Raw genomic sequence first — 13,983 nt, 5'->3', positions numbered from 1 at the left:
AGAATTATAGGTGATAATCATAGGTAATTTCACAACTGACCTCTTTGGATCATCTTATGGAAATCTACTTTGTAAATTTAGGAGAACTGTGAATACATTTTGTAGCTTTGATGCACCCTGCAAGTTTTGACCAAGTACCCTTCTGCAATGTCATAACAGGATGTGCACTACATAAGACTCAAGATACTGACAAGAAAGGTAGAGGTGTTAATGAATGCTGTCCTTATTGATTGAGAGAGTGTACTTTATATATATTTTACTGGGAGATTTTGTTTTGTCAATAGGATGAAAAAATGATCCATCGAGGAAAAGAGCAATTATATCTACTTAACTGATAGGAAAATTTGTGTCATTAAATCAGTCAGCAGATGTACCTACCTTTTTTTAACAAACAGTTTTACTACAGAATATATTGCTTATGTCAAAAATTTCTTTTCCAGTTACTCATATAACAATGATCTGAGCAGCTACACACCTGCAGCAAGCTACACCTATACGCCAGCACCAGTACAAGCAATGACATATGATATTAGTGCAGACTATGTTGACAGCACGGCCGCATATGATCCTCGCCCAGGCACACAAAGTCTTGAGCTAGCAACTGATAGTGGGATTGTGGCTAGTGTTAGCACAGGTGAGTATTTTCTATTCCAGTTCATCTCTTACCAAAGACTTTTAAGCCAATTGATTAAAATTTGTATTTTAAATTTAAATTGTGGATGACATGGCTCATAACAATAATTCTAGAAAATAAGTTGGTTTTTGCTGAACTACATTTGTTAATGATGTTACTCGTAAGTTTTAAAACTGAAAATAGCAAATTAATGATATTCAGAATTTATGTAATGCTTCTTCAGAGATCTAACACATTAACAGCATGAATCAAAGATTTTGTTTGAATTTATAATGGTAATTTGTGATGCATCTTCAGTTTTGAACTGCCTAATTTCTTCCTATTGATCAGTTTATTTACTGTCTGTCTCTGTGATGTTATCAGGGCTTTATTTTTGTATTAGTGGTAGTTTATGTATTACCAAATGTTTTATTTACTCACAATGACGTAAATCTCACAGAAGAGTTCAGATTTTACATAAATCTTTGCCTGATAGAAGCGTACCAAATAAACAATAAAAACAGGTAATACAAATACCATCCATTTAATGAAAGGCATAGACAATTGAGGTTTAAAGTAGTTTCAATAGTGATGGCAAAATTCGCCTGAAATTGAAGGTACCTATTTTTTAAGAGCAGTTAAACCTCTTACTACTTCTTTAAAAATCCATCCTATCTTTTGTCATGTAATTTACACTCATGGAAAACTGAATGAGTTACATGTCACCACTGAAAATGAAATTATTTTGACTGTCATGGTTATTGGAATGACATCTGACTGCAGGGTCAGAAAAAGGTGTGGCATCAGAATACTTGGCCATTTCCAGAGCATGGGTGTTGCCTATGACAGAATCTCCAACACCATGCATGTACCGGACCTTTCATATGCCAATGATGTTTATGGTTACCTTGATTCAGGGAAAGCTGCCACACCTAGAACGATCTGCTGTGGGCAACAATGTGTTAAAGACAGGGTTCAGTGTCAACTATAATACCTTTATCAAGAGATAGGTAGATCATAGTGCACACAATCTCTCACTAATTCAGTGCTGGAAAACAATAACCAACAAGCAGCCAAACCATCCAGCACAGTCTCTTTGTTATGGGCTTCAAAAGCCACAACCCATGTATGTAGTACCTTCACTCATCACATGTTATTTGGAACAAAGATTAACATTGGTGCAAGAATGCTGCCATTAGATGCTTGAAGCATGGAAACTGTCACCTGGAGTAGTAAGGATCAATGTAAGTTGGTAAACAACGCTGACATGGTAAGAGGACTTCAGAGACCACATGAAGTGGTGGATTCTGCTAGCCAGAAGGGTAACATTCAGCAACACTCCCAAGTAGTATAGTATAACCTTGCATGAGGTAAATGAAACTCCTGATAAGTGTGTCATAAGAACGATACAGGAACCTGTTTTTCAATCACCTAGGTCCTTTTGTTCACTTATAGCAACTCATATCTCCATCGAAACACTGCACCTCCCAATCACTCCCATATTATGTTAGACTGGTTTGAGGAACACTGCTCAGATGTGATGTGCTTAATTGGCCCCTACATCACTAGTCTCAATTCTATTGATGACATGTGGGACAGTAGCAAGCAAGATATGTGTACTTCGGATCCAGATTTGACTAATCCTTATGATTTATTGGTGGTAGTTGAGGGGTTATGATAGCTGTCAATACCTTCAGTGTCTTACAGATCCCTTCCTGTGATGTGGCACTGTCATCAGGGGGAAAGAGGTTGCTACATGTGAATGTAATAAAGCAAAAGTTAATTGTTACACCAATAGGATTTGAGGTCAACCAGGTTATATAAGCCAGACTACTTGCACAAGTACTTTTAATGAAGCTCAACTGTCACTGGAATACTCCATTAGATTTCACTATCTTATGTTGAAAATATAACAACTACTACAATCCTCTGCCAATGGCATCATCACATGTGTTAGGAAGAAGCATGTGGTCAGCACCCTCCTGGTCACTGTTGGATTTCTTGACCTTGTAACCACTACTAATCAGTTGGGCAGCTCCTCAGTTGGCCTGGTGAGGCTGAGTGCACCCTCTTCCCACCCCCTACTGAGGATAAATCTCTGACAGTACCAGATATCAAACACAGGTTACCCTCATGACTGTCAGCCACATTGAGTGCTCAGCTGTGGGGGTGTGCATTTACAAAGAAATTGCTCTTAAAAATAAAACTCCAATTAACTAAAGATAGAAAGAAACTTCTACATGATTTGCATCCATAGATGCATACAAAGAGGGTAACAGAAATACTAACTTTTCAAACAAATGGTTCATGTTTATTCCACAAATGAGAAAAACATTCCAGACAATAAGACTATTCAAGAATTAAATATGAAAGATGTTCATAATTCCAAGAAAGAAATAGTAGCACTTGATCTTGATGGAGATGGACTGCTTGATTCTTGCCTGTGTTCTGATAGAGAATTAAGACAATCCAATGGAGCTGTGAGTCTGTATTGTTCCAATCACTTTGCTTTAGATTTCCAGAGCTTAATAGTATTGGCTGTTAACATGCTTTTGATAGAAATTAAAAATTAATAACTGAATGAAACCCAGATTGATATCACTTTTGACAGGGTCCAGAAGAATTATCATAATGGTGCATATGTGATTGTTGTTCTCATTGAATTTTAGAAGTATTTGGTGCATTTGAAACTGGGTTCTTACCTCCACATTTATGATTGACAAGCCACAGTCACATTCAACTTGCATACTGAGCTTAAGGGAAAATCAATATTTATAGGTCTGTCATCTTATTCTCATGGCCCCTATGTGAGAAATTTGATTGTGGCAGCAGAATTGCTCCACAGTATTATTCAAATACTGGTTCTTTAATTTCACCCAACTCAGTTTTTTAAGAACAAAGTCAGCTTTTTTTTCCACAGATTCCCAAAAATTTCTGTCATAATTTTATATCAGCTGTCGCAATCCCATCAGTGAAGCTCTGGATTTGTTCAGAGTCTGCTGTTATGTCTACTTGTTAAAGACTCCAAACATTACAGCAATATTCTAAAACTGGTTGCAGTAGTATCTTGCATATTATTTCCTTTATGGCTGTACTGCATTTTACCAGAACCTTTCCAACAAATTTAAGTTCACATGTGTCTTCCCTACTACTAGTTGTATGTTCTCATCCCATTTTGCAATGCTTCTCTATATATTTTGATGAAGTAACATTCTCCAGATGTTTGTCACTAATCTTATAACCAGATACTATAAAGTTCTTCCTCCTTATTATAGGAATTACCTTGAATTTATCCACATCTCAATGCAGCTGGTATTCATTAAAAGTGGAAATTCTGTCAAAGTCTTTCTGCTTTTCTTTTTGATTATCCTATACCAATACTTTCCTGTAGACAACTTCATTGTCAGCAAACATTTGTCTTTTTTAATTTTGATTCTGGTGCTGCTGCTGCTGACCCTATCTGATATATAATCTATGTATACTGAGAATATTGGAGATGTATTACATTTCCTTGGCGCATGCCCAATGTTTTTGTTTTTGTTGAATATTTGCAATCCAGTATATGATACCAGGTTAGATTAAACAGAATTTCATTGAAGTTGCATATGTGTGAAGATACTCCATGTTTCGTGCAACTGCAGTGAAAACTTCTTGACAAGTAGAACAAATACTGCAATCTTAGCTGGAAACCCATCAACAAAAGTGAATGTAACATCAGCATGCATTATAGAAGTAATATAGTGCTATTCCCATTAGCAGCACATGTACAAAACTGGAAACGATGAAGTCAACATGACTCTGACTGTTAATAGATGGTACTGCTATGTGTAGAGAGTCTTTTTGTGAGAACTGTTATGACAGTTTGGAACAGCTGATGAAATTTACTGCTTGTTGCAGTGACTGACAGCTGACAATTGACTCAAAAAATGTAAAAATACAAAACAATGCAATACTCAAAACTGTAACAAAAATGTGTACATTGTTACATTATAGCATTTATGATGAATCAGAAGTCATTAACTTCATTTGAATACCTTGGCATGACTGACTGAAGTAATATGAGATGAAATACTCAAATGTATACTATAATTGAGCTGATAAATATAAAGCTATCACTAGATGGATTCTTAAAAAAGTAACTTATCTATGAATGTAGTAGAATAAAATACACTTTTAAAACTCATTTGTTAGAATCAATCATCAATCTTGAAACCATACCAAAGATGAATAGCTAAATAAATTGCATTAGAGTAAAGAAGAGCAGAAATTTGACACACTTTTAGCTAGCTAGAGTGAATGCACTGAAGAGATGCAGAACAAAATCAAATTGAAGATTTAAGAAGAAAGATGTCATGTGCCACATAATGTGCTAATTTTAAATTTCAATAATACTTCTTCATAGAGAATTCAAGAAGTATCGCGTCCTTCACTCCCTACCATATACACAATTGCCAACATGCAAAAATAATGGAAACTGGAGTATATACATACACAAACAAGCAGTCATTTTTCTCTACACAGCATCTGTTTAATACCATAAAACATATGATAGCCTGTGAAATGTAAATGTAAGAGGCTGGATATGAATAGAAACAAGAAAAATTATCAGGGAAAATAAGGAAGTCATGGTGTATGTAAATAGGAGAGGTAAGTAATACTACAGGAAATTAAGTTGCCAATAAGACTCAGATGGCACTAAAAGGATTTGTCTCTGCTGTGGTACTGTGCAGTATTTTCTATATCATTTTTGTGGTATTGATTCAGTTAATATCTCAGCTCACAGCGTGATTGCTCAACAGCTAGTGTGGTTCTTCACAACAATGTGAATGGTTACAGTTACTTTTTCATATGAAGAAAACTTAAACATAATAATAAAGTTAAAGACCAGTGAGACTTTATCCAAAGACAGGAAGAGTGGAAAAAACATTTGGTTACAGTACTGTTGAAATGAAGCCCTGTTCATATGACTTATGCAATGGCAGTCAAAATAGTTTGAAATGGTCATGCAGCAGGAGGGAAGACGCCGATAGGGTCCGGGGCTGGCGCCGGCGGAGCCGGCACGCCCCATGCAGCGCTGCGGGTGGGCAGCGGCGGGGGTTTGGTGGCGGTCAAGCAAGAGGCTGCACCTGTTGCAGCTGCCTCTGTCGAAAACTTGGTGGCGGGCTTTGTAGATAGCACAACGTTCCTGACAGCCTCCTCCTCCTCGTCACCTGGCGGCGGTGCCCACGAGCACCATGTGCACCAGGAGCCCACAACCGTCCACCCCAGTAAGGCTCACTGCATGCCACTAATGCAGGCTGCTTCACTTTTATTTTGCAGATATCATCACTGTGCCATGATGATGATGATGATGATGATGATATGATGGTGGTGGTGAGTGAGTGAGTGAGTGAGTGAGTGAGTGAGTGATGCCTGTTTGTGTAGACACCTGTTTCTACAAGGACAGTTGTGTTGCACCTTACACATCCCAAGAGTATTATGGGGAAAAATTATGCTCTGTGTCTAAGAAATCCTTTTCTCTCTCTATCTTTTGCTGTGTTATATGCTGTAAGATATTTTGGCCTAAGAAAATTATTGATCTTCTCACTACTTAAATACATACATTAATGTTGTATTAGCTTTATAGAATGAAATCATAACAAAATATGAAATCTAAACAATCGGATGTGAAACAGAACATTTATCGAGTGGTCAGTATTTGTAATACATTTGATCTCCTTTCAGTACTGAATAAATGTTAATGGAGAAGATAATCACATCTTAAGACTGTAGTAAATCTGTCTTCCTGTGACTAAATGCCAGTTTTTCAAACACCATTCATAGATATCTATGTCATCATATCAACAATTTCTTCTCCCTATTCTTGAATTGAATTTTTTGTTAATAGGAAATTTAGATTCAACAAATTCTCAGAAAACTTGGTTACTGGGAACTCACCCAGTCAGCACAATAATTAAGAAGTAAAATAAGTGAAGAATGGACACCTACTGCTATAGGGGCTCTTGCCAAAAGCCAGGAAAGAAGTTGGCTCTATAGAGCCACATCTCTATTATATGTACATTTTTAGGACTTCCGTTTCATCCTTCCAAATTTTTGATGCGGCCAAACTTGATTTGTTTGATGAAAGTGAAGAAAATTTTTCACATTCATTATAAAAATGCTATAGATTTGTATAGAGAAATGTCGTCTTTTTAACAATTAAATGGATGATGGATGATGGATGATGGATGATGGATGATGGATGATGGATGATGGATGATGGGTGATGGATGATGGATGATGGATGATGGATGATGGGTGATGGATGATGGATGATGGATGATGGATGATGGATGATGGATGATGGATGATGGATGATGGATGATGGATGATGGATGATTGGTTTGTGGGGCACTCAACTGTGCAGTTATCAGCACCCGTACAAATTCCCAACCTTTGCTCAGTCCAATCTCGCCACTTTCATGAATGATGATGAAATGATGAGGACAACACAACCACCCAGTCATCTCGAGGCAGGTGAAAATCCCCGACCCCACTGGGAATTGAACCTGGGACCGCATGCTCAGAATTCAATGGAGGGTAAAAAATATGTATATTTGTTGTTGCTTGTATTACTGGAGCAGATCGAGTGCTGGGGATCCTTTCACTTACAGCTGATATTACAATATTCTAATTCACTTGTCATGAACTCTGCCACATCATTTTATTGGACTGTGGCCCTGTTTCATAATTTCTTTAAAAAACGTAATTCTCTATAAATACACTACTAGCCATTTAAATTGCTACACCACGAAGATGACGTGCAACAGAAGTGAAATTTAACCAAAGGAAGAACATGCTGTGATATGCAAATGATTAGCTTTTCAGAGCATTCACACAAGGTTGCCGCTGGTGGCGACACATACAACGTGCTGACATGAGGAAAGTTTCCAACCGATTTCTTATACACAAACAGCAGTTGACCGGCGTTGCCTGGTGAAACATTGTTGCAGTGCCTCATGTAAGGAGGAGAAATGCATACCATAACATTTCCAACTTTGATAAAGGTTGGATTGTAGCCTATCGTGATTGCGGTTTATCTTATTGTGACATTGCTGCTCGCTTTGGTCGAGATCAAATGACTGTTAGCCGAATATCAAATCGGTGGGTTCAGGAGGGTAACACGGAACACAGTGCTGGATCCCAACGGCCTTGTATCACTAGCAGTTGAAATGACAGGCATCTTATCCACATCGCTGTAATGGATCGTGCAGCCACGTCTCGATCCCTGAGTCAACAGATGGGGACGTTTGCAAGACAACAACGATCTGCACGAACAGTTCGATGACATTTGCAGCAGCATGGGCTATCAGCTTGGAGACCATGGCTGCGGTTACCCTTGACACTGCATCACAGACAGGAGTGCTTGCGATGGTGTACTCAATGGCGAACCTGGGTGCACGAATGGCAAAATTTCATTTTTTCGTTTGAATCCAGGTTCTGTTTACAGCATCATAGTGGTTGCATCTGTATGTGGCAACAATGCTGTGAACATGCATTGGAAGCGTGTATTCGTCATCGCCATACTGGCGTATCGCCTGGTGTGATGGTATGGGGTGCCATCGGTTACACGTCTCGGTCACCTCTTGTTCACACTGACGGCACTTTGAACAGTGGACGTTACATTTCAGATGTGTTCCGACCCATGGCTCTACCCTTCACTCAGTCCCTGTGAAACCCTACATTTCAGCAGGATAATGCACGACTGCATGTTGAAGGTCCTGTACGGGCCTTTCTGGATACAGAAAATGTTGGACTGCTGCCCTAGCCAGCACATTCTCCAGATCGCTCACCAACTGACAATGTCTGGTCAATGGTGGTCAAGCAACTGGCTCGCACAATACGCCAGTCACTACTCTTGATGAACTGTGGTATCGTGTTGAAGCTGCATGTGCAGTTGTACCTGTATACGCCATCCAAGCTCTGTTTGACTCAATACCCAGGTGTATCAAGGCCGTTATTACGGACAGAGGTGGTTGTTCTGGGTACTGATTTCTCAGGATCTATGTGCCCAAACTGCGTGAAAATGTAATCATATGCCAGTTCTAGTATAATATATTTGTTCAGTGAATACCTGTTTCTCATCTGCATGTCTTCTTGGTGTAGTAATTTTAATGGCCAGTAGTGTATATCTATGAAAGCATACAAAATTTGTGATCAATTCTGAGAATAGAATAGTCATAATGAAAACCGCAAATGTTTACTTACAAGGAAACTACACAATATTAACTTACTCTGGACATGAGCATTTCGAAGACTTTAAGTTCAACACTAAGGTATATGTGCATGACAGAAGCATATTTACAACTACATTTGTTCAATTAATGATATTTTAGAGAGAGGGGGAGAGAGCTGGAAAATGCAGGTAATGTAACCTGAAAGAGACAAACAGAATGTAGCAAATGAAAATTATGATGATATTAAACACAGATAAGACAACAGCTGGCTGAAACTATGACACGTGACTAAGATTCATGAAGTTGCCCCAGCCTCCTAATCATATAGACGTAACTGGTAGGCAACGTCTGAGAGTGGGGTAGCACGAAGTGGAGGGTGGAATGACAGCAAATTGAAATTGCATGAAATATTCGAAGTGAAAAAGTGATTAGTAGATAAATAGTAGAAATGTGATAACACAGGCAGAATGTGAGACTACATTAATACAAACTGAAAAAAGAGACCCATGGAAAATACTTGGTGTCAAAGAAATAAAGATCATGATCATGAGCCATACCAAAATATCTATTAACAAAACAGCTTTCACTTGTAATGAACTCGGATCATTTCATGTACACTAATCATTGTGAGAGGTATAACATGAAGAAAGACTGACTCAAGTGAAACCAGGCTTGGAAAGAATATGTAGACTTGTGTATCAATTAAGACTACATGGATATGGCATAAATGTAGGCCCTGCAGATCAGTTTTATGCCAGTCTCATTAAAGTGGAAATATGGAACCAAATGTTAGTATGCTTAGTCATCACTGAATGGTACAAATCAGCATGCAAGTTCAAACTATGTGGAATGGTTGTTTTACAGTACCGTATTGTGACATTTTAGCTTATATAGGTCATGTTTATAAACAGTAATGCATTTGTAACCACTACATAGAAGGAGATCATACATAGCAATAATCTCAGTACTCACTATACAATGTGGCCACAGCACAGGATGGCTGCCAGCTTGTCTCTCTGGCTGTAACAGATGTACAGTTTTGTCCACAGTGATGATTCAGTGAGGAGCACTGTGACAAATGTGGGCCTGTTTGCATCATGCTTTAGATCTGACAATGGTTCACATCATTTTGTTGGGTGCGGTTGTATAAAAACTGCAAATGTCTCAAGCTGCAGCATTGCATATGAATTCTGTGTGGAAAATGTGTTATTTTATGGTCTGCATGAATACCTGGCTTATCATTCATTGAACATGTGTGAGATATAGTTGGTTAATACCTTGTTGGCCATTAGTTTCCAGAATAATTTTTGATGCTTTGTGGTGTTGCATGTGAACTACATGGAGGAAAAATACATGGGAAAACATCAATTTCTCCTTTCACTGCATGCCATTATGTTGACATTTAATCAGTGCTCACAGTGTTCACAAATACTAGAGAATTAAATATTCTTCAGATTTCGCTGATTATATTTATTAGTTGTTTATAAAACTTTCAGAATATCTTCATTCAATATAGAAAAACATAACCCCATGCAAACTTCCGACACCTCATATTTCATATATACAGGATGATTCGATGATGATATGATGATGATGATGATGATGATGATGATGATGATATGATGATGATGATGATGATGATATGATGATGATGATGATGATATGATGATATGATGATATGATGGTGGTGATGATGATACAAACTTTCAGGGATGGTGGATAAACATGTATCAATTTGATGTAAGAGACCACAGTTGGGCAATGACTGAGTCAAAGGTTATAAACAAAAATCATTCTGATATCTTGCAACAGTGGAATTACATGTACTGGCACTGTTGTAGGCTACTCTTACTGTTGTTGCTAATACTGTAGGGTAGGCCATATTCAGAGGTGGTAGTATAGACCAAAAAAGAAAAAAATGTCTAGTAACACAGGTTTTAAAATGCACACCTTATGAGTTATGGGTGTTTTTCATCTTTGCCGCTGTGAAACGCATCCCTTCTACAGACAGTTGCCCATAGCTCTTGAGATAAGCATTATTTTAGCCCATATTTTATCGACATTTTTCATTTTTTGGCCCATACTACCACCTCTCCACCTATGAAAGTTACCTATCCTAAAATCTTGGCAACAGTAGTACCAGTACACAAATAATAAAATGTTCTGTAATGTTGTGCCATGGTTGAATGGATTTCAGATTTAAACCCAACAATTAATCCCCATCCACAGAGGACATTTTCAGGGGGGACTTTAGCTTCTTTGAGTGTCTGATTCACTCCTTGGCTTGCTAATGACTGCTACAAAATTCCATTTACACATGTTTTTGCACAGTGATGTGATGTCATGGGTTTTGAATATGAGTGCAATTGGCTGTTGTCGACTGTCATTGCCTGCTGTTGCTATCACTCCATGGTGGAAGACTGGTACATACCTTCTTCAGCCACAGGAAGAAACTTGTGAAGTCATGCTACTGTGCAGAAGCACAAATAAATGGAATTTTTCTGCAGTCAGCAGTGAGCCAGGATGTGAATCACACACTCAAAGAAGCTATGATCTTCCTTGAATATGTCCTCGAGAGATAGGGACAAAATGTAGGGTGTATATGTGAAATCCATTGGACCATGGCATAATAGTCTGGAGCATTTTATTAATTGACATTTCCACTCATGAAAGTTTACATTTTACAATAGCACGAGCAGCCCACATGTATTCCACTGTCAGAGGTCTCAGAATGATTTTCACTTAACTTCTGACTGAGTTATTTCTGGACCAAGGCCTCTTACCTTAATTTGACCCACAGACCCTTGTCCATCATCTCTGAAAGTTTGAAACATCATCTATAGAATCACCCTGTAGAGCTGAAGATCCATGTATCCTTATAGCAAAAACATTTTATGCTGTAAAATATGTTAACAGAAAAAGCATTGTTTGAATGTGTAGAAGGGGTGTTCATCACATGTGAAACAACTGAAGAGTCACAAAGGAATTCTCTGCATAAAGTTGTTACTTCCGCTTGTGCCCATGTTGTTTGTAATATTAGCAGATCTGCATGGTGTTCATATCATCACTTTCCAGTACTAATGACTAGAAATTCTGTATGTGAGGAGCAGTCTCCAGTTAGAACTGTTTCTACTAATCCAATTGTCAGCATTCTCTTTTAATACCTTCATGGTAACTTGTCCACTCCTTTCTTTTAATGAGTAATACTATTAAATTTTTTCATATATTCAACCAATTCATGATGAACTATGTCCTCTCCCATCAATTACACATTTTGTTACACAAGTTGCATAAACTTCAGTAAGTTTAATTATAAAAGAATTAACTTCTTTATAGGCAGCTTTTCTTGAAGGCAGTAGTAGAAAATTAGCATCATTGTCCAGTAGGACCAAAGTACTCCTATTCATTTAAATGAAACATATTGTTATTCATTTCTCATTATTTATTTTCTTTCATATTTTCAATAATATTATAAACTCTTTTCCATTATTATGTTGACATTGGACCATGACAAGAGAGCAACTGACTGATCACACCTCTGTCTATAATGACCTCAATGTTGACAGAATGTTGAACCCAATCTTCCTTCCTTCTGTCCTGATCACACCTCACAGTCTTTAAATAAGGTAACAAGAACTTAACGGGAACTGCTGCTGGCACACTTATGTATAAAAAGATTACAGTATATTAATCACAATAGCTTTATATTCAGGACATAGATTTAAGTATGAAGAATATATTTTCCAAGGGAAAGTTTCTTATGAGTTGGATTATCCAAGCAACCTCCATTGATTGACTTAAACCCTCAGTCTGGCATTGCCTCTAACATTTAAATTTCTCTCTGATACTTCCTGCATACCTGAGTGAAAAGATATGACTGAGAATGGTTTAGCCATAACCAAAGAGCAGTTTGCACAATAAGCTTTTCATGCCACAGCAAATTGTGCTGTAAACTCAAATGAACCTTCCTATATTTTACATATTATCTACCATTGTAACATGTTCAGATAAGGATATCCAATGTCTGTTAATTCATCATAGAAGAAAAATCAAGGAAGTTATGATGCACAGAAAGCATTCACCATGAAGGAATTATGTTGATATTCCATGACATTATATAGCTTTGTGATAGCTGTGATTCAGTACTTTCAGCTTTTACTGCCATTCCAATGCAAAGCTTCACTTAACTAAAAGTTGAGTAGTAGGTGCAATGTCGTCTTTTACTGGCTATCACTACTGTCAACAAAACTTGAAATGTTTATCTTTCAGGATTTACTAGATTTTAGACAAAAATATAATCACTTTGTCTAATACCTGTAACACTAATGATTTGTTGAAATCAACACTTTTTTGTTGAGTTGTTAAGTGTCTGGGTAGTATCCAACTGTTTGGATTTCACACATTTGGTCTTAAGATTTATCCTGACAATGCGACTTGTACTTGTGGCAATTTGTTGTGTCTTAAAGACCACCATGGTTTAGACTGGAAGTTATATTATCAAATAAGATGTTACAATGGCTACTTAGCTCACATTCCGAAAGGGCAGAGATGAAATTCTCATATGATAATTTTATGGCTTCTGTTACACTTAACACAAATGCTAACATGGTTCATTTGAAAAGGTACTTGCCAATTTTCTGCACCACTATTGTCCAACATGATCTTATACTCCAATTCTAACATTATTGGCATTGATGAAACATTAAATCACAATCTTCTTTCCTCTTTCTTAAAAGCAAAACCATAGCCTCACCTTGCCTCATGTAACTGGCAATGTGGAATTATTTAACTCTCAAAAGCAGAAAATCATAATTTACCTTGAGTAGGCTTATGCCTAGAAAATCACTGTGGTATTTATAGTAAACACTGAGTTGGTAAATCATTTTGTTTCAGTGGAAATTAAATGTGATTTTTATTATCATTTGTTAGTTAAAAATTATAAATATTAACATTGAAGCCTAAGGTTTGTTTCTTAATGACTGGTAGCACCCTGTAATGAAGTGTAACTTAGAAACTATCTGCATAAGTAGACAATGCTAACTGATGTGACATCAATTTGAAAGACTTGCAGTGATTCACTGAAAATGTCATAAGGTACATTTCTTCATATGGGCCATACAATGTCTTGCTGACACAAAATTCATCACATTCTTC

General features: G+C 37.4%; 1 protein-coding gene across 1 annotated transcript in view; it reads left to right on the top strand.

Annotated features, from left to right (window-relative positions):
- The window catches only part of LOC124577803 (probable nuclear hormone receptor HR3), a 38,528-nt gene that overhangs the window by 4,885 nt on the left and 19,660 nt on the right, over positions 1 to 13,983 (top strand). Inside the window, exons 5-6 of the mRNA XM_047131223.1 lie at positions 441 to 634; positions 5,623 to 5,880. Of these exons, the coding sequence (XP_046987179.1) occupies positions 441 to 634; positions 5,623 to 5,880 (452 nt within the window). The remainder of the gene's footprint in view (positions 1 to 440; positions 635 to 5,622; positions 5,881 to 13,983) is intronic.

Source organism: Schistocerca americana, unplaced genomic scaffold, assembly GCF_021461395.2.
Source record: "Schistocerca americana isolate TAMUIC-IGC-003095 unplaced genomic scaffold, iqSchAmer2.1 HiC_scaffold_268, whole genome shotgun sequence".
NCBI classification, from domain to species: domain Eukaryota; kingdom Metazoa; phylum Arthropoda; class Insecta; order Orthoptera; family Acrididae; genus Schistocerca; species Schistocerca americana.
The sequence above is the reverse complement of the archived record's forward strand: the minus strand, read 5'-3'. Positions and strand labels throughout refer to the sequence as shown.